The following is a 21,733-nucleotide window of genomic DNA, read 5'->3' on the forward strand; positions in this document are numbered from 1 at the left end:
AACTTTTCATGAAATATAAGAAATATAATAAAAAAAGATGGAAAGAAATAATAAAGAAATGAAATGAAATGGGGTTTAACGGCCTACTCCGACAGGGCTGATGAAGACGGGCATGCGCCATACAGTTTGCTATGAGGGAAATTTTGACCGGACAGCGGCACTACAGCTTACTCTTATATCGAATTCCAACTGTCAAGTTTTCAACCCAATACCAATTTGGGAACATTGAGAATTAACAATAAAATCAATAGGAAAATGTATTGAATTACACCCTCCTCCACACCGATCTTTTTTCGTTCAAAATTCTCCGACTTGAAGTAATTTTTTTATTCATTGTTAAAAACAGTTATACATCCGTGTCAAAAAAAAGTCATTGTGCGAGTGCTTCATTCCGTTAAAGCAAACGAAGTTGTCACTTAAAGATGTCGAAAATAAACACATTGAAGGATATGACCTACTAGTACTATTAATTCAAGTGTGTCAAGTTCTCAATGCTAGAGCGAACCAATCGGAAGGTACAACAAGTGTTAGATTAAAAGTGATTGGATAAAAAAACTGGTTTACCTGAACATCGAGCTACGCTTCAGTAATTTAATTCATACTATTTATCCCAATCCGTAAAACAGATCCTGTTGTAAAGGTATAAAAGATGTGGAAAATAATATTTTGTTATATCAACCAAGAGATCTTCGACAGGGGTACAGACTTCGATAAAACACAACTGGGTAAGAAACTTTAATATTTTGCTCCAGCCTTGATTTCTTATGTCCACAAAACTCTATATTTTGTTATGTTATAAAGCTTGTCTTTATTTTTAGGCTATGTCATTTTGTTACGCTTTCATTGCTAAAATTGAGCTATTTTTACATATTTTTGATGTTAAGATTATTGGTTTATGCTTTTAATGTTATATTTAATTGCTTTTGTTTTGGCAGTAGGACGTTAAACCCCATTTCATTTCATTTCATTTGCTTTCGTTTTGATTTCGCACCGTTTATTGCCCTATATACCTATCATAGCGTCTAGTGTCGGACACGAAGGTAAGGGTTCTGGAACGTCAGATTTTGTTTATAACAAACAGCTGAAACATTTGTATTGGCACTTGCATTAATAATTAAGCTTTATTAAAATGTTTACTTAAACTCTACTACCCCCCCCCCCCCCCCGCCAATCTATATGACAATTACTATATTATCATAGAAAAAAAAACGGATTATATCTTTAATTTTCGGGTTGACCTTTGAATATTGATTAGCCTTAATTAATTGAATATTGATTAGCCTTAATTAATTAATTAATTATATAATTAGATGCAGAATGTATTTCACAATTTAATTTAAATATAATTTCAAAATTTACATTTAAGTTCTGTTAAAGTCTATATAATTTCACCCTCCAGTGAATATAATGTTTTAGAGTATTGATCAATGTTTATTAATTTGTTTAATTTATTTTATCTGGTACGATTAATAAGTAATCATGTAAGCTTCGTTAGAATAGGTATTATAATTATCTATGTCATTTTGTGCCTCTACACTTATATTCGGTGGCTACGTGGGTAAGACGCTGGTTCGCTAGTCTAGGGGTCGCGTGTTCGATCCCTGCATTGGCCAAGAAGGTTCATCGGGATTTTCCGACGTGGTTTCCCTTTGTTAGTGGTGCAGGAAGGAGGCCTGACAAGGACAGCTGTCTAGTCGTTCGGATGGGGCGAAAAACCTAGGTCTCGTGTACACATTGGCGTGCACGTAAAAGATACCTTGGCAGTTGAAGTTTGATATAAGAGTAGGCCACAGTGCTGCTGCCCGGTCAACATTTCCCTCTATATAGCACACTGCGAGCATGGCGTATGTTCGTCTTCATTAGCCCAGTCGGAGCAGAACTGTAGGACATTAAACCCCATTTTATTTCATTTCTTATATTCGTGCCGACGGTTTGTATTTAGCATTTTGGTGCCCCCCATAGATAAACCATAATACTAGTAAACCACAAAAAATAAATTTGCATTTGTCACAATGATTTGAATACACGTCATTATTAAATGAGAAAAGACAAAAACAATGAAAAACTAATGTAAAGTTCTTAATTGATTTCTAAATTAAAATATAAATCAGAAATTATGCGGTGCCCCATGTCCCACGATTGCCAAAGCATGTGCTTAGTGCTTAGTTTGCTTGAAGTTCGAAGTTTCTTGAGCTTCATCTCTTCGTTTCAGAAACACACAATCATTTTTGCTATCGATGGATGGTATCAATATTGGTAACTAGGGAATATCTATAAGAATTGAAATATTTTGAGCAAATAAAATGTAACTTAATATAATTTTTATATAATTGATCATCTGACAGTGGTTTCCTCTTTTTAGATGGAAATGAATAAATTGACCAGGTGGGATGGAACACTTAATAACACTTATCATTTAAACAATGATCATCAAAATTAATAAACATATCTGATTATTTCACAGACTTTAATAACTGATTATTTCGCAGACTTTAATAAACATATCTGAATATTTCAGAGACCTTAATAAGCATATCTGAATATTTCACATATTTTAATAAACATATCTGATTATTTCGCAGACTTTAATAAACATATCTGATTATTTCAGAAGTTGATGTGAGAAAATGTTTGGAGGTAGTGTAATACTACTGGTACTATGTACAGTATCTGTATATGGTGATCATTGGGAATCTGTGTTACCATGGCAAGTGAAGACAACTCTGCTACAACTCTCTGATCAGTTTAATATAGATTCAGTTAGAGGTAATTAGACATAGTATTAAATCTATATTTGCTGAAACTGACTATTTGTTTGTGGCATATAATATAATAAAACGTTAAAACTTGGTGTAGCAGGGATGTATATATGTGGTGTTCTGTGTGATTGTCTGGAAACGCCTAGATCATTAGGTCTGTGTTGTCTTGAGTTTATAAATACATCCTATACTCGCTTGGTCGATGGGAATTCCCCTGGGTTTACCAGTAGAGGTGTATGAATTCCATTCCTGAGATCGCGGGTTCGATACCTCTCAGGAGCATCCTCTTATAATAGCATAATATATTCAATCCTTATTCCTGCCTGCCATAGTCTATTCTCAGGCGTTAATCGCGGCAGCTCTACCAACACTTTTGTAGATTTAAAACAATTAATATTTTGTCGATAACGTTTGAGACAGTTCATGTTTTTTTGTCAAGTAAAGTTTTGATTAATATGTTAGTCCCGAAATTACCTAGCTTGTGTCGACGGGACATTACACACTCATTTTATTTCGTATTTACAAGTATACATTATATTGATGTGATGATTTAGCCAAATGTGTAGCCCATGTGAAATATTATTTATAAATTCACGATTATGTATTTGTTCTGTAGGAGATCCCATTGCCATTTATCGAGAGGATTTGGATAAAGATTACGTCGGTTACTGGTATATTCTCATCAACCATGATGAATATCTCATCCTTTCATCTGGACCAGAAACAGGTGAATATAATTTATACATAAAAAATACGAATTTATTTAACACATTATTTTCGTCTTCCTTTAAACTATTCTCAACTGTTAGTATACATATATATATCTGTCTGATGATCACCCTGGTAAAAGGTAAGATGATATTAATTAGTATTTTATATCTAAAACTTCATACATTGATCAAAGTAGATAAAATACAATTACTTCTATGTTTACGTTATAGGTCAATACATAAAAAATTAAAATATACGCCCAGGGCCCTGTTTCTTGAAATCTTAACTAAAGATAAAATCCAAATATTAGTAGATACTTCAATTTTGATTGGCTAAGTACTAAAATCAATCTAATATTATCCAGACCATTACTAAAATTTGGATTTTATCTCAGTTAAAAATTCGTGAAACAGGTCCCAGTTAAATAAAATCACCAACTTTTATTTCTTCATTCCGATTTACATCAAATCATAAACAAACTGTCCGACCTTAATTGAACGTCTTCAAATTTGATAGCGCATATAAATAATTATATGAATCATAGTTTTACTTTTAAAGCCCAAAACTGTTTAACTAGTCTCTTATGGTCAGCGCTCTTTTAGTTGTCAAGCACCTGTTTTATGGAATAATCTACCATTTAGTTTAAGATGTTGTACATCTCTATATTCTTTTAAAAAACAACTTAAAAACACATTTATTTAATCAGGCTTTTAACTGACTCTGTATACAATCGTTAACATGTCCATAATCTTGTTGTTTATGTATGATTTACATTGTCACTTTGTAAAGTGCCCCTGAACATGTTATATGAAAGGGTGCACTATAAATATGCTGTAATAATAATAATAATTTTATAAATATGTAGCATAATAGATTACCATGACAATTGGTTATAAATAATATCAGGTAGAACATTTTTTAAAGCATAAAATACCGTCATTGTGTCAAGTGTCATGGTTTCAATTCCTCGTTTATACGTGACAAAGAATAGGGTCGCCTATCCAACCAGCAGGGTTTGTTCCAACCCACCGAATTCCTCCCACTGCTAAATCCCCCCCCCCCCACACAAGCGAATAATTGAAATAAATTTGAACCATGTGTGAGTCCCGAAATAACGTAATTTGTGTCGAGTGGGCGCTAAACACCCTCCCTCTCTCTATCTCTCTCGTTGTCTCCTGATGTTAATTAATAGAGCAGATAATAATAACATAGTGCAATCATACATACTCTTCAGGACCAGCCGCCATCATTATCAAATTTAGCATTGCCGCGGGCACAATCGTTACTTCCACTAAAATATAGATCACATTTAAAAAGCATTGCATACTTCCACTAAGATGTCGAACAAATGGAAATATTATTATATGGTTCACTTAATATGGACTAGAGTTAACTAAAACTAATAAAACAAAACAGCTCGTACCTGTCTAAGCCATCCCGACCATTAAAAGCATTCTTTCCCTAAATTCTAATGTCAATGGGCGAAAGACAGTGTCGACAAGAATATGACCCACGTAGTCTTGATATGCCCTAAGGCGTTTGGGCCGAGTTAGTACCTAGAAGAGTTATCGCGTAGGAAAACCAAGGCTAGATCTATTTGTTAAGGCTATCTAAATTTTCGTCAAGGTCACTGAGATGTAAATAAGGTTAGGATCAGGGTAAGCGTTAGGGCTAGGTTCAGGGTTACGGTTGGCTTTATCAAATAGATCTAACCGAAAAACTAAGTGCTGTATACTCATAATACCGGTAGGTGCACGAAAGTGTTATCTAATATTAAGACCAAAGCTAGGCTAGATTAGCTCAAATCTGTACCACCTAAAACAGCTTTGGAGTTGTTCAGTACCACCACAGGAGTCATGAATGACCACTGCCAGACATTTTGTGCGGTGGGTTACCCCTTACAGACACGCCCCAAAATGCCACACCCCCAACTAGGCTAACTTCGCAAGCACTGTTCCCGTGTTTTAAAAAATTAAATTTTTAGCCAGGATGCGTAGAATACTAATACCTAGCACATATGGAAGAGGCGATAAACTGCGGTTGCCAGAAATTGATTTTATGGGAAAAAAAACGTTTTATTGGGCTAAAAATGCGTTTTTGAAAAAAAAAAATTGTTCCTGCAACAGGGCCGGCTAATCTATCCTAGTTGGAGGGTGTGGCATTTTGGGCGTGTCTATTAGGGGTAACCCACCGCACAAACTGCCTGGCAGTGGTCATTCATGATTCCTCTCGTGGTACTGAACAACTCCAAAGCTGATTTAGGTGGTACAGATTTGAGCTAATCTAGCCTAGCTTTGGTCTGGAAATTAGATAACTCTTGTCAGGGATTCTCCATCACTACAAATGTCCGGAAATTACATAGCTCTGTCAGGGGTACCCCACCACTAGAAATGTCTGTCAGAGTGTTTTTGTAATACCTGACGATGCGCGGTACATTGCTGTGCGATTTTCATGTGGTACACTTTTAAGCTAATCTAGACTAGTTGGGGGGCATGGCATTTTGGGCGGGGAATCCCACACCCACCACCAGAAACCCGGCAGACACTTTTCAGCTAGGTTAACCCCCTGGGCTCCCGCTCTATTATACCCCATGTCATTTCATTTTGGTCTGTCTTCTTTCACAACAGTTTGGTCAGAATTTCATGCTTGCGGATATTTTTCGGATAATTCTTGATGGGACACTAGAAATTCAGAGTCGATCAACGATTTGGTACTTGTGGCCCAAAGCTACCCTTCTGTATGCCACAGAGGTCGTACATGTATATTTGTTGCCTGGCAACATTAGTGTATCATACAGAAACATTTTACTCTACAACTGTTACGTAATCGCATTTTATTTCATATTCAGAATTGTACCTACTTTAATATAAAATATTTAGAAGTTAAACATTTCTGATTTCCAGTTGTGTGGAGAAGTGTTGTTGCAAATTATAGCGCAGGATTATTACTTAATTTATCTATGAAATTGATGGGTAATGCTCACCTCTCCACACCAAATATACTTAGTCATAAATTATCACATCTATGAAACTGATTGGTAACACCCACCACTTCCCACCAAATAATTCTTGTGTCTATTTATCTATGAATGTGATTGGCATCGTATGCGGGGTATAGCATAGTAGTTTCAAACCCATGTGCCAATTAATAGCATTTATCCGATTTCCTTCGAATGTTTTCGTATTTTTAGCTTCCCATCTATATAATATGCCAGAGCAGTACAAATTATTAAAGATAAAAAGACAAAAAGACAAATAAGTCGTTTATATGAGATAATAAGGTTCATTCGTTAAAGTCCTCTTCCAGGAAGAAGGGAAACAAAGGAACTTAATTACCTCGTTTAAAAGACTTGTTGTTGTTGTTTATTACAAATTTAACGTCCAATACATAATGCATGATATTATGAACAGGTTGATGTAATTAAGTTATTTATATCTGAATGAGTAATATAATGACTGGAGATAATTGAGATACTTAAGTGTTTTGATAGAGATAATTGATTGGTTTAATGGAGATATTTAAGTTGAATAATGGAGATAATTAAGTGGTTTAATGCAAATAAGTGAGTCGGTTGACGGAGATAATTAAAGAAGCTAAGTCGCTAATATTTTGGACCTAGAAATTGACACAAATGGGTCGCAACGCATACAATAATGTAATATGAAAGTATATAAATTGATTTACATTCAATCGTTTCTGTTTTTACTGTAATTTCTAATCAGTTAGGTTCGGCAAAATACGCCAGTATTCTCAATCGAATTTCAATCTCTAGGGTCTGGTTATTCCAGTCTACGCCGATAGTATTTATTGGGCATGCTCTCCAGATAAGAATATAGCGTCACCGTTTGACATGACTTGTGGAATATGCCTACCCTCGTTTTTCGAGTCCCTTATTAAAAATAGCGCTGAAACGCATTATGGTACACGATTCGTGTACCATTTGTAAAATGTTTATTTTGTCTTAAATATTGGATATCAGAAGGCCATCTTTTCCCAGTAAGATCACAACATCACACTATAAACCTCAGAATGCCTCGTTCGGCATTTCTGTCCAAACGAGGCAAAAACGTGTCAAAATTTTTGCCCCGATTTTGCCTCGTTGTAACGAGGTAAAAAAAATACCTCGTTTCTCTGGAGTTCCAAAACGTGTTTTTTTTTAAATTGCCCTGTTTTTGGAACGAGCTATTTTGTTCAGAACGAGGCTGGGTAAAATTGCCTCGTTTACTAAACGAGGTATTTTATCCAAGATAATTATTATCGGTATTTTCTGTCAACAAATAGAGCCATACAAATAATGTTTGGACCATCATGTGACCAATTGCAGATCTACAAATTAGATTATTTATTTGGGACATGATATTGTTCATAGTTATGGCTTACTACACTGGAGTTCTATTATGTATAATAAACGCTTCCCGAGCGAAACAAAACATAACAATGACAATATTACATATGGCGGATACAAGCGTTCTTTGATTACATGCTGTTTGGTTTCATTATTAAATAATACGGCAATCTGTATATATGGGAAAAGGAGAATGAATTTCCCCAAATCCAAAACTAGATGACTGGAATATTTATTGAATGGAAAGTAAATATTTTATAAACAAAAATATTCGGATTTGCAGTATCCTAGCTTGGATGGATTTGTGATTTGAATCTCGAACTCAGTGTTTTATACATTTTATTATAAAATTGTAATAAATGTTTTACATGAATGAATAAAATCTACAATTTAAAACAGTACAATAACATTGTAATTTGACGCTCTACAAATCACTAAGAGTATAACAATTGTTTGTTGAAAAAGCGTTAATAATATGTTTTTTTCCAATGCAGCAAAACCTACTGGACTGTTGTACTTAACTTATTATTTTTTAAAAATATATTCAAAAAGAATGCGTCTTTTACAGATTTCAATATAACCACAAATGGTTGATTGTTTTAATGCTAAGATAAGTATTAATGGTTTGTATTTGAAAATCAAATTATATAAGCGAAAAATAGTAAGATACATTATGTATATCTTAAAACACGCCCTTCTCAGTTACTACTTCGGCGAATATATCTTAAAACACGACCTTCTCAGTTACTACTTCGGCGAATATCATTTGATAATTTAGATGATCAGAATTAAACACCGTTTTGCTATGTTATTATTTTTTTTATGATTGGGTGGGGGTATACTTAATTAGGGGATTGGATTGAAAGATTATAGCTGCCATCTTATGGAGACATAATGTGTGGTGCATTTACGGTCTTATAAAACTCTATTCTTACATAAAGAATTCTTGATTCGCACGGAATTGTTTTAGCCGTGATCATGTTAAGTCATGCTTATGCCAAGATCTGGGTAAGTGTTAATTTAACTAGATATCAGAAAAGTACCACGTTTTCATAAATGTACTCTTTAGATAAATTGTACAATATTTATCAGTTCACTAGTTACAATAAAATCATGCATTATAGCTATTTTTATTTATTTATCCCTGGTGCTTCAAATTCAATTTAGGGTGCCTCAACATATTTAAAAATATGTTTTAAAGCTTTAGGTCATTTTATTATATCTTTCTACCATAAATAATAGCCCGAATTTAGGTATACCAAAGGTTAAAGAAATATAAACAGTTTTTGAGTCATTCAGATATGACTACCAAAATTGTCACCAACACACATGTCGTGTTTAGGCTAAAATCTAACCAGAAAAGTATTGTCAATACATAATAAAATTTATATTCCATTAATCAATTCCATTCCGCAATTGGTTTGTCTTAGACTCGTCATTTGTGTTTATGGGCATCAGGGTCGAGATGGCAACGTTATATGTTTTATTCGTCTAATTTACTATAAAACATCATTCGGTTTGCCTCACGGGTTAACGGCATATTAATAGCTTTATTCACTGAGATGGTTCCTTTACTTATAGTTTATTTTTCGAATTGCTTTTTGTATTTATTTAAATGGAAATATTAACAACATTCTATAAGTCAATCCACGAACATACCCAATTTCAATATTTGCGTGTTGACCTTTAACATCACACTTAGATCCTGTACGCTTTGTGTCTTACAGTCAATACATGTCATGAAGAACTCTTTAGACATAATTTCATTTATAATACTTTACTCGTTTCTATTGAGTTGTTTAGCAGAAGTAACCCATGACAACAATATGTTGAGACGACTACGTAACAGAATAGGACGATTCAATGTTATTAAAATGACACAATGAAATTTTAATTTTATTACCAACCCTTTCACAATATTTGAATGAAATATCTCACACGGGGTGTTAATCTGTTTTCAGTTTCTATTCCAATTCAATAAAACATTTAAAACATTTAATACATGTCTTGGCTTGATTCATTATTTACAATTTAATACGTTAATCGTGTATTTTAAATAATACAGTTTAAGAGATCAAAACATTTCCGAATTTATACATTCAACATTACACGTAGACCTAAATGTATTTTTCAAATACGTGTATCGTCATCATCATCGTCATCATCACTATTTAACACCAATCATCGTCGCCCGACAATTACCTTATCTATTCAAAGCGCTTGTTTAGTTTTAAATACTTGTGAACTTTACTAAAACTCACTTTGTTGAACGGGTTACTTTCGTTGGTATCGCCATATAGGAACGCTTTTGTATTTATGGATTTAAATGGGAGGGTATTTAATGTTGAGATACGCTGAGACGAATAATTTGGGCAGTGCAGAAAATAATGGTCGCTGTCTTCTTGAGTATGACCACAACTGCACTGAAAATAAACTTGTGTTGGATCTCAACACAAGTACTTGTGTGAAAATTATTCTACACAAGTTATGTGTTGTTTTGCATTGCATTAACACAAACTTGTGTTCTTTTTAATGCATTAACACAAATCTTGTGTGTTTTTTCCATATAATTAACACAAGTAATGTGTACCGTCAACAAATATTTTTTTTTTTAAATTTGAACTCCATACAAAGTCTTAATCCGGGGGTCCACAAGTAAGAGAAAGGTATTTTTTACTCAGACAATATAGCCAGACAGACTTGAATGCTAATTGGCGTTAAGATGTCTGTAGTTAAAATAAAGTTGGGCCCAATAAACTGGTAGATCAAAGGCCTGTTGAGCGCTCATGCCCGGTGTGATTTTAACAATTGACTCCAAATGCGTTGACAAGAGCAGAAGAAGTTTGTTGTATTTTACGTCCGCTTCCACCGAGGTGATATCGCAGACAATCGTTGACAAGAAAATAAGTAAAACTGTTATTGAATGTGATTGGTTGATAAAATCAACGTACTATAGGCTACATTTTGTCTGCGATATCATCTCGGTGGAAGCGGACATTAAATGAAGTGATTTCACACAATTAATTTAACATTTAACAACGTGCTGAAATGATTTTGGAGCAGTGATATGTTTGACAAATGTAAGCTAATGGTCACATAGAATACAAGACCGCAGGTTTGTGAATATTTATATAAAAAAAATAATACCATGTATGTAATTTAGCATCGATATTGTTTCTCTGTATAATATTAGTATTTCGTTTCCTTAAAAAAAACTCCAACAATTTAAACCGGAAGTTCATGTTTATAATATGGCGCGGTCAGGAAAAAAATTTCGGCATGTTATTATCAAATCTGTTCAATTTTTCTGAAATCATGCTTAATTAACATTAGTTGTTCGGCGCTACGATGTTGTTCAAATACTTACATTACAGAATCACATTATGATTAAAGCAGAAACGGTTCGACTTGAACCAGCAGGTAAGAATCTGTTTTGAAATTATATCTTGGGAGGTTGGATTGGCGTTGGAGACCCGATTGGCGGCCATTTTGATTCTTGTTTCATGATTTTTTTTGCCAAGAGTAGACATAAACGCGGGCACAGACTAGAAAAAAATCGTTTACTAAACGAGGTATTTTATCCAAGATAATTATAAGCGGTATTTGCTGTTAACAAATAGAGCCATACAAATAATGTTCGGACCATCATGTGACCAATTGCAGATCTACAAATTAGATTATTTATTTGGGACATGATATTGTTCATAGTTATGGCTTACTACACTGGAGTTCTATTATGTATAATAAACGCTTCCCGAGCGAAACAAAACATAACAATGTCACGTGACAATATTACATATGGCGGATACAAGCGTTCTTTGATTACATGCTGTTTGGTTTGATTATTAAATAATACGGCAATCTGTATATATGGGAAAAGGAGAATGAATTTCCCCAAATCCAAAACTAGATGACTGGAATATTTATTGAATGGAAAGTAAATATTTTATAAACAAAAATATTCGGATTTGCAGTATCCTAGCTTGGATGGATTTGTGATTTGAATCTCGAACTCAGTGTTTTATACATTTTATTATAAAATTGTAATAAATGTTTTACATGAATGAATAAAATCTACAATTTAAAACAGTACAATAACATTGTGATTTGACGCTCTACAAATCACTAAGAGTATAACAATTGCTTGTTGAAAAAGCGTTAATAATATGTTTTTTTCCATTTATTAATTTTTTAAAAATATATTCAAAAAGAATGCGTCTTTTACAGATTTCAATATAACCACAAATGGTTGATTGTTTTAATGCTAAGATAAGTATTAATGGTTTGTATTTGAAAATCAAATTATATAAGCGAAAAATAGTAAGATACATTATGTATATCTTAAAACACGCCCTTCTCAGTTACTACTTCGGCGAATATCATTTGATAATTTAGATGATCAGAATTAAACACCGTGGGAACTATGCCGGAAAATCCAGTTGAAATTTCTCGGCTAACACCTTATACTCACTGAACCACTGTGGCTTATGACTTGTGATTGTATATAAATTTTTTGAACATATGATATTTTTTTATTTCAATCCTGTAATCTTGATGCTTTGCTTCTTTTATTTACAAAATATTCATTTTGTTTGGGTTTTTTTTAATGAGGAAAAGGTTTTACATCATTTTATTACTCCTGCAAAATAGTGCATTTTTCTTTTGTTAGTTTTCTGTGTATATTAGTTATTTCTATATGTCTCACAAATCACTTGTAGTGTGATTTTGTAGCACTTTTCAGTTTTTGAAATTGTTTCAATTTAGTGCATAATTAATCTTAGTGTTTGGTTTGGATGTTATTAAATTTAGATATTATTTGAATTATATATTTTGGAGTATGGGGTAGGGATACTGTGTACATATCTTTATATTCTCAGTTCTTGTTTTGGGGTAAAGAACAATTTATATAGCTATTTTATATTTTGTGATAGGTAAAGTGTGTGGGGTTAAGAACAATTTAAATAGCTATGTTATATTTTGTGATGGGGTAAAGAACAATTTATATAGCTATTTTATATTTTGTGATAGGTAAAGTGTGTGGGGTTAAGAACAATTTAAATAGCTATGTTATATTTTGTGATGGGTAAAGTGGGGTGTGTGTGTGCGTTTGTATATGGTGTATATCGAGGACACACATCTGAATACACACCTTCTAATCGTGGACCTGTGTCAACCGAGTACGTCCTCGGTTGAACCGAGGACTTTTTTTAAAACTAAATCCAAGACTATAACGATGTTCAGAAGCCCGGATTTAATATCTCATTTGAATGTCGGGTCGATCTGAGGTGCTCCGCGTTAGGCGGTGTTCTACAGTTAGGGTGTATCTTTCGAGTGTGTGATCTGAAAAATGAAAAGTATGATTTTGTGTATCAAATCCTCGGTTAGTATTTATTGGACAACTAGCGTATCAAGTCCTCGGTTGATCTACGTCTACCATACACATCATAATATGGTCACATGGGAGAAATAAGTTGTTATTTCAACGATAATGAAAGCAAGTTTTACTATTATCATCATCATACCTTTGACAAAACACCCGATGACCTGTACAGGAAAGCCGTTCGATGTTAAAAAATCAAGCCATCTAGTCATTATATCACTTCTGAATGAATTTTCAAAGTTTTTACCTGGCGTAACGTAAAACATTATTGCCGAAATAATAAGGATAAAATAATAAGTAATCAACAATTGAAATATTAATAAGTTGCGTAAGTTCAAGTAGTGACACTTGTTAGCGCGTGTTACTGTTAAGCCTAGTTTTATATAATGCCTAGGTCCCACTGGGCATCGCGATCCATGCGGATCCATCTGAAAAGCGCCAGGAATGCCTCCACGGCCAGTTTTCCCGACGATAAGTAGGGAACACATCGGTAAAAATTCCAATGCAAGCTTTGAAATTTTTCGCAGTTCTCCCGGACAACCCCGAATGCTTAACAACTTCCATTTCTTACGGGACTACTCCGTTGTTTGGGGAAAAATTTGTTTTATTTCCATATCGCCGATGATTTTCCCCCAGTGGGCCCTAGGCATTAGTTCGTCAAACGTTAGTGATCAGCTATTTTCCAAATTGTACAAAAGAACTCAATATAAAAGACTAGGTTTTGTTATTAACATTTTGATCCACACATCTTAAATAAGAATAGGTCCCCATACACCACGGTGGAAGCGGACGTAAAATACAACTAACAAACAACAACAACATACATGCCCTTTGCGCACTACAGACTTGAGCCTTTCGTTTCAAGTAAATATCTTGAAAATGCAAGTTAATATCTTGAAAGTTCATGTTAGTGTTTTAAAAATTCAAGTTAGTATCTTGAAAATTCAATCTAATATCAAATTAATCTATCAAAAATTTGTTTCATATCCCTCTCAAAACATTGTATTCGGGAGGAAGGACCCCAAGATGTAAAAATCTAATTTTAAAAGCCATGTTTGTTACGTAACTTAATTGAGAGAGTGCCCATTTTCAGAATGTATTTGTCGTTACTTGTGTACATTAAACTATAGTTTAAATTCTGCCCATCGAAATATTGACATCAAGCGAAACAAACAAAGTACAACAATGTAACATGGCGGGGGTGTAGTATGTGGGTAGTTTTTTTTTTTAATTATTGGCCATCGCATTTGGTGGCTTTCTATGTTCTGACCTGTTCGAGCTATTTATTGGTTATGTAACGAAGACAATAAACAATTCGATTACACAATGGTTCTCTTTTAGTGGGTATTAAGTAACTGTTAAATGTAGGCTTTATTTATATTAACATTTCGTCACAAATCTGAATTATCATACTGCTTATATACACGTATAAGCCTTCGTATTTTCCATAAATTCAGTGGCATATTGTTGAACAAGTTTCACTCATCAAAGTTTGTTTCCAAAGTAGCAAATTCTTATATGGGTTCAAATCGCAAAACCAACTGGACTAGTTTCTTCTGTAGTATTTCAGTTTTTATTCTCTCTATAGGTAGAGAAATATAATAGCCAAGGATTTCATATCGCATTTCACATTACATTGCAAGGGATATCTGGATTATATCGCCAGTTATACTTGTCAGTTAATGATACAGAGTTAGGAAATGGTCGTCGTAATTGCCCCGAGCAAATATAGAGGACTGTTACAAATTAAAAGTCTTCCTAAAATTAGCATACTGTCCCAAAATTTATATTGCTTTTATTAATTTCACTCCACATTTGGTTTGTCTTCTCGTTATTTGCGTTTTATTCGTCTGATTTATTATCTAAAACACTATGGTTTAAGAGCAGATAAAATGGTCATATCAAAATCGTTTGTACTTAAAGCCAGTATATATTATAAATGAAATGAAATGAAATGGGGTTTAACGTCCTACTGTTCTGCTCCGAACTGGGCATATGCCATACAGTGTGCTATGAGGGCAATTTTGCCCGGACAGCGGCACTACGGCCTACACTTATATCGAATTCCAACTGTCAAAGGATATTTTAGTGCACGCCAATGTGTACACGGGACCTCGGTTTTTCGTCCCATCCGAACAACTAGACAGCCGCCTTGTCAGGCCCTCCGTCCTGTATCACTGACAAGGGGGAATCACGCCGGAAAATCTGGATGAACTTTCTCGGCCAATGCAGGAATCGAACACCCGACCTCTAGGCTAGCGAGCCAGCGTCTTACTCACTTAGCCACGTGATCCCCGTATATATTATAAATACTTTAGCCAATTGTACACCAATCTGATTAATATTATGATCGTGCGGCGGCGTCCATGATGATCAACAAACTAAACTTGATTACCTAATCAACAACCTTAATCTCCTCGCCACAAAATGCTTATCAATTGGTGAGATTACCAGGAATTATTTGTCTTGACAAATCTAGACCGAATTGAAAAAAAAAACACCTACAAATACAGGATCACTCTAAATTAAGTTTTCTTCCATTTTCTGAACAGTTGATAAAAAAATGTTATTTTCTTGGTAATTGATAAGTGTTTTATCACCCAAAATAACAAAATATGTCATATCATATCTTACAGCGCTAGCTTTAAAATGGGCATTTTATCATATTCAACGCTCTTAAAAGAGTTTGTTACATTCTTTGCTTCAGTTTCATATGTGCATACAACATTTTCGATAAAGATATGTTAGGAGTTCTTGAAGCTTGGTAAATGCAAATATACTTTTCACGTTTTTATATAATATATGACATGCTTTCATATACCTTACCAGTGTCAGTATTACGCGGCTTTATTAAAATTTCAATTATCCATAATTATCCATGAAGCGAATCGAGGACAACATATTTGGGGACTTTTTTTTTTAAAAAGGTAGTGATTTTTAGACAAATAAAAAACCCGGGCAATTTGGTGCAATATTTCAGAGAAAGAGAAGCAAGAAATGAAAGACAGTCGTGCAGAACGAACAAAATAAATTTCTTTTAGCTATTTGAAACTGGGTAAAATGCAAACTTTTATTACGTTTTTATATATTAATGGTTATTTTAATTATTAATATACTCAGTGCACCTTATGACAGTTTATATAAATGACACTCAGTTGTACACAAATTGCACATTTATTGTTTCTAAACAATGACGACCAGCTGGGCGAAACGATATCCAAAACATTCTTAAAAATAATAGTTATATTTAAAAATTTTCAACTAGTCAGGGTAGGCCTCGAGTCTGATTTATAATCGTGGGAACGTGTAGTATTATGACAACCCATAAATGAAATGAAATGGAGTTTAACGTCCTACTGTTCTGCTCCTCTGGGCTAATAAGACGGGCATACGCCATACAGTGTGTTATGAGGGAAATTTCGCCCGGGCAGCGGCGCTACGGCCTACTCTTATATCGAATTCCAACTGCCAAGGGATCTTTTATGTGCACGCCAATGTGTACACGTGACCTCGGCTTTCCGTCCCATCCGAACGACTAGACAGCTGTCCTTGTCAGGCCCTCCATCCTGCACCTCCGACAAGAGGAAACCACGCCGGAAGAGAACCCATAAAGCGGAAAGCTAACTAAACAATAGCAATATTGCAATTTTATACAGAATTTCGGTTATTAATCTGAGAGACACCCCCCCCCCAACCAAAAAAGGAAAAGAAATTGCCAATAGGAAAGCAGGGACAGATCCCCTCTATATCCACGTATAGCGCGATTTGGTTTGTTACATAATTCCCATCCGTCGGCTTTTCGGGTAGAAATCGTGGAATAATTTTGAAGGTTTTGATGTTTACTGACAAACAAACCAGTGTTGACATTTCTTTCTGAGTAGATCTTCATTATGGTGGTTGTTAGGCATGGAAGCGTATAGGGGTCAATAGCGCGATAAATACCGCAATATTAAGTTGGTAATATGTTAACATATTGTAATTGTTATGAAGATTTTATCTCTGAAAAGACAATTTTGCTATGGAAGCGTATTTGGGTCACTACTTATTGAGATAATATCGCAACACATCGAACTAAAATATGTCAACTTCATGAGTTATATTACAAAAAATCGACTTAATAAGTCGACTCGACACATTAAATTCACCTCTAAACGACAAAAACTATGTCGATATGTTTACATCATGCCAATAGTCGATTTGACTCTAAATCAACAAGTCATATTTTAATGCAATATATAGACTTAATAATGTCGCCGTTTTCAGTTATGTACCACGTGCTTAATTTCATTGCCCGAGATTGCTTATTCATGAAAGTGCAGCCAATGATGGGGTTTAACGTCCACTCGACACAAACTAGGTCATTTCACGTACAACCGGGAATTCGAAACCACGCCAGTTGACCCAATGACAGGCCTTATGATACAGTGCGCATGTGCTAACCATTAGCGAGTATTGATGTTTGCTCCTGATGCATCAACACGTACAATTTTACTTGATATCAGTACTAACAAACATTGCGGTTTTATTAGGTGGTCATTCCCGTTAAGCCGTCAGTTTACAATAGACACACTTCGTCAAAACCCCAAGATTGTGCTATCAGTACACTGCTTCAGGAATATGGTAAAAGTCACAACATTGTTAACTCTATTGTTCGTTCAAATAGTATTTAGTCTTGACAGTTCACAAGGTTCAGACTAGTAGTATTGACAAGGACAAAGCCGATACTAAAAATAGCACAAACATGTCCATATTGAACTGCAATGTTCTATCCAAAAACATGATAATCCAAAATTTCTCCTAAAAATCTCCCTGCGTTTTCACACAGTAATCACGTAGTTCTTAGTTACACTAACACAAGTTTCAAATATCATATTTGAAGAAATCAGAGCAAAATAACCCAGTTGTAGTCACACATGGCAAAACAACTCTTTTGGTGCTTGGAACAGTAATTTAAGTGCTGATAGTAAGTCTTTTAGGATTATATACAAATTACCACCCTCAAAGAAAAAAAATAACAAACAATTTTTTTCACCGATGAATTTTCAGCTATGGTAGATATAATTGACAAGAAAGGGGAGAATTCTACAATTATTGTCGGAGATTTTAATATCCATTATGGGGGGTGGTGGTGGTAGGGGGGGTGGATGGCCGAATGGTTAGCACGTACGCACTGTATCATAAGGCCTGTCATTGAGTCAACTGGCGTGGTTTCGAATCCGAGGTTGTACGTGACAAGGAGTAGGGTTGCCTGTCAAACCTAGTGGGTTTTCTCCGGGTCCTCCGGTTTCCTCCCACTGCTAAAGACCCCTAAAATTAAACCATATGTTAGTCCCGAAATGACCTAGTTTGTGTCGAGTGGACGTTAAACCCCATCATTGGCTGCACTTTCATGAATAAGCAATCTCGGGCAATGAAATTAAGCACGTGGTACATAACTGAAAACGGCGACATTATTAAGTCAATATATTGCATTAAAATATGACTTGTTGATTTAGAGTCAAATCGACTATTGGCATGATGTAAACATATCGACATAGTTTTTGTCGTTTAGAGGTGAATTTAATGTGTCGAGTCGACTTATTAAGTCGATTTTTTGTAATATAACTCATGAAGTTGACATATTTTAGTTCGATGTGTTGCGATATTATCTCAATAAGTAGTGACCCAAATACGCTTCCATACTTCCATAGTTAGCAGCCATTCTATATTCTCGACACGACAAGTCGAAATAATTGCATGTGACAAGTTGACAAAATGTACTCGACAATCGTCACCTTCATTTTGTCGATTTGTCGCCTTCGACAATTGTAATTAAATGGTGTTTAACGTTCCACTGTTCTTCATCGACAGGGCCAGTGAAGACAGGCATACGTCATACAAATGAAATGAAATGGGGTGAAACGTCCTACTGGTCAGCTCCGACTGGGCTAATGAAGACACCCTAAGGATGATTTAGTTCGAATTTCGTAGAAATCGGGCCAAAACTGCCGGACAAAATGGCCGCCCCTCGCACGCAAATAGTGTAAACATCTGGTAAATCAAGGTCACAATTTTGATCCGATTTGGTAGAAACTTTAAATACATGTTTATAACTCAAAGATATTGGTTCCTTAGATATTCACGCATATCGGAGTGTAACTTCCTGAATTATGGCCCTTGATTGAACAAAAAATAACGTTTTTAGCTTGTGGTCCCTGTAGAAGTCACAATTTTTATCCGATTTAAAAAAAACGTGTGAATATATCACCATTACACACTAAGATCTTGGTTCCTTTTGATAATCGTGGATACCCGAACTTAACTTTCTGGATTATGGCCCCTGATTGTTCGAAAAATCGCATTTTTAGCTTGCGGATTCTCTAGAGGTCACAATTTTTTTAAAAACCGTTTTAATACATCACCATTCCACCATAATGAAGTTTGAATTCGAATTTCGGGAAAATGGCCGTTCTTTGTACGCAAATTGTGTAGAAGAGTGTAATACGAAGGTTGTGGACCCTCTAGAGGTCACAATTTTTTATCGGATCTCAGTCCCTTTTGATATTTGCACATTTCAGGCCATAACTTTCTGGATTATTGCCCCTGATTGTACAAAAAATCCTGTTTGTTTTTAGCTTGTTCTCTACCCATCTCTTGAAAATGTGGGCGTATCCTGCCTGGCAGCCGCTGGTAAACAGTTATATTGTCTTTATCTCCCATGTGTGGTCAAAGGGGGAGGGGAACAATATGATAGTATAGAGCAGATGACCTCGTTTGGCGGCGTTCCCAACATACACCATGCGTGTCCTCGATTAAGCGTAAATAGCATAGGGACTCGGTCGGTCGTATTTCCTCAATTATTTGCAACATCCTGTGTGTCTGCATTTCTTCTGTAAAACGTCAAATACAGAAAATATATAAATTGAGGTATTATTTATATATTTTTCAAATCGTTTGATGTACTAGAGTTCAGACATAACTGTGTTTTTTAGTTACATGCAATATTTATCAAGACCTCGATTAGAAGCATCCAGTCAAAGTCCTCGATTTACACCATAAACATGTATGTGTGTGTGTGTGTGGGGGTTGGGGGCATTATATATAACACAATATAATTAGTATTAGAATTCTCTGTTTTTCTGTTAACATTTCAAATATCTATTTAGTTTTGATGTATTAATTTACTTTTTCCTATGATTTTATGAATAAATAATAATCTTACAAAAACAAAAACAAATTTTGTTTCCTTCTTTTATCAAACTTTACAGGTCTATCAGAGCAAAGAGATGGGTCCTGCATAAAAAGGTTGCTATACTGTATATAAATTGGGGAAAAACACAACACAAGTTTTTGTGGATGGTTATACACAAGTTTGTATGAAACCACACAAGTTTCAGAAATTTCAACACAAGTTTCAGAAATTTTAACACAAGTTTCAGAAATTTCAACACAAGTTTCAGAAATTTCAACACAAGTTTCAAAAATTTCAACACAAGTATTGTGTAGATTTTCACACAAGTTTCAACACAAGTTTGTGTTGTTTGATAAATTTTAACACAAGTTTTGTGTTGTTTCAACATTTAACACAAGTTTTGTGTTGTTTCAACACAAGTTTGTGTTGTTAAATAGAGACACCTTACTTGTGTTGAAACTTGTGTTGTTTCAACACAAGTTTTTTTTCAGTGTGCATGTCGGGTTATGTGAAATATGCATTAAAACTCTATGGAAGTTTAGAGCACTTTTACAATTACGAAGTCTGGAATGTATAATCTGAAATTTACGTTCTCCATAGTAACATCTTACTGACATCAATAAATACAAAAATATGACTAAGTCGAAAGTCGACAAGACGGTATACAAGCCAAAATGCAAGTCGAAAATAAGAAATTAGGAAAAAAACCGAGGGGCGCTATTATTGCAGTGTATTATTTCTTGATTTCCTATTTTCGAGTCGATTTTGGCTTGTATAGCGTTGCTGTCGCCTCACATTTTGTCGTAACTGCTACTTTTCGACTTTCGTGTTTTGGAGGGCGAAAAGTAGAAATTAAGAATGGTAGGCTTCTATAGTTAGGCGTTTGTATATATGACTGTATACTTGACACATGTACGACCTGAATGGCTGAATGGCCGGTAACCAAATATGTTATTGTGAGTGTTAAACGACATCGTAATTATTTTATATTTTGCAAAAAAAAAACAAACAACAAAAAACAAAACAAAAAAACACAAGCCGTGATTGCCATTACTACAATACGGATTACTAAATATACTTTGTGTTCAATTTTATATTTTTATACTGAAGACAGGGCCGGACTATAAATGAACAAGGCGGATCCTTTTGGCTTATATTGAGTAATTATTGCAACGTGTTACAGTTGAAAGTTCCAAAGCATTTTCACATTCCATGTCCGATAAATTTAATCATCATGCAACTACTGATTGGTGGGTCGTCGAAACATACATCACAGCACCGTGGTAAGAACCGTAGAACCACCTTGTCAGTGGCAGCAATTGGTGCAAGCACGATGAAGTAGCTCTGATAATGTTTTGTAAATTAAG

At 34.7% G+C, this 21,733-nt stretch overlaps 1 protein-coding gene across 1 annotated transcript in view; it reads left to right on the forward strand.

Annotated features, from left to right (window-relative positions):
• Window positions 1-569: 569 nt before the first annotated feature.
• LOC126831536 (uncharacterized) overlaps window positions 570-21,733 on the forward strand; it is a 34,486-nt gene continuing 13,322 nt past the window's right edge. The window contains exons 1-3 of the mRNA XM_050562077.2: window positions 570-725; window positions 2,612-2,766; window positions 3,376-3,486. Of these exons, the coding sequence (XP_050418034.1) occupies window positions 2,628-2,766; window positions 3,376-3,486 (250 nt within the window). The 5' untranslated portion in view covers window positions 570-725; window positions 2,612-2,627. The remainder of the gene's footprint in view (window positions 726-2,611; window positions 2,767-3,375; window positions 3,487-21,733) is intronic.

The sequence above is a fragment of the Patella vulgata genome, chromosome 9 (genome assembly GCF_932274485.2).
Source record: "Patella vulgata chromosome 9, xgPatVulg1.2, whole genome shotgun sequence".
In the NCBI taxonomy this organism is placed as follows: domain Eukaryota; kingdom Metazoa; phylum Mollusca; class Gastropoda; family Patellidae; genus Patella; species Patella vulgata.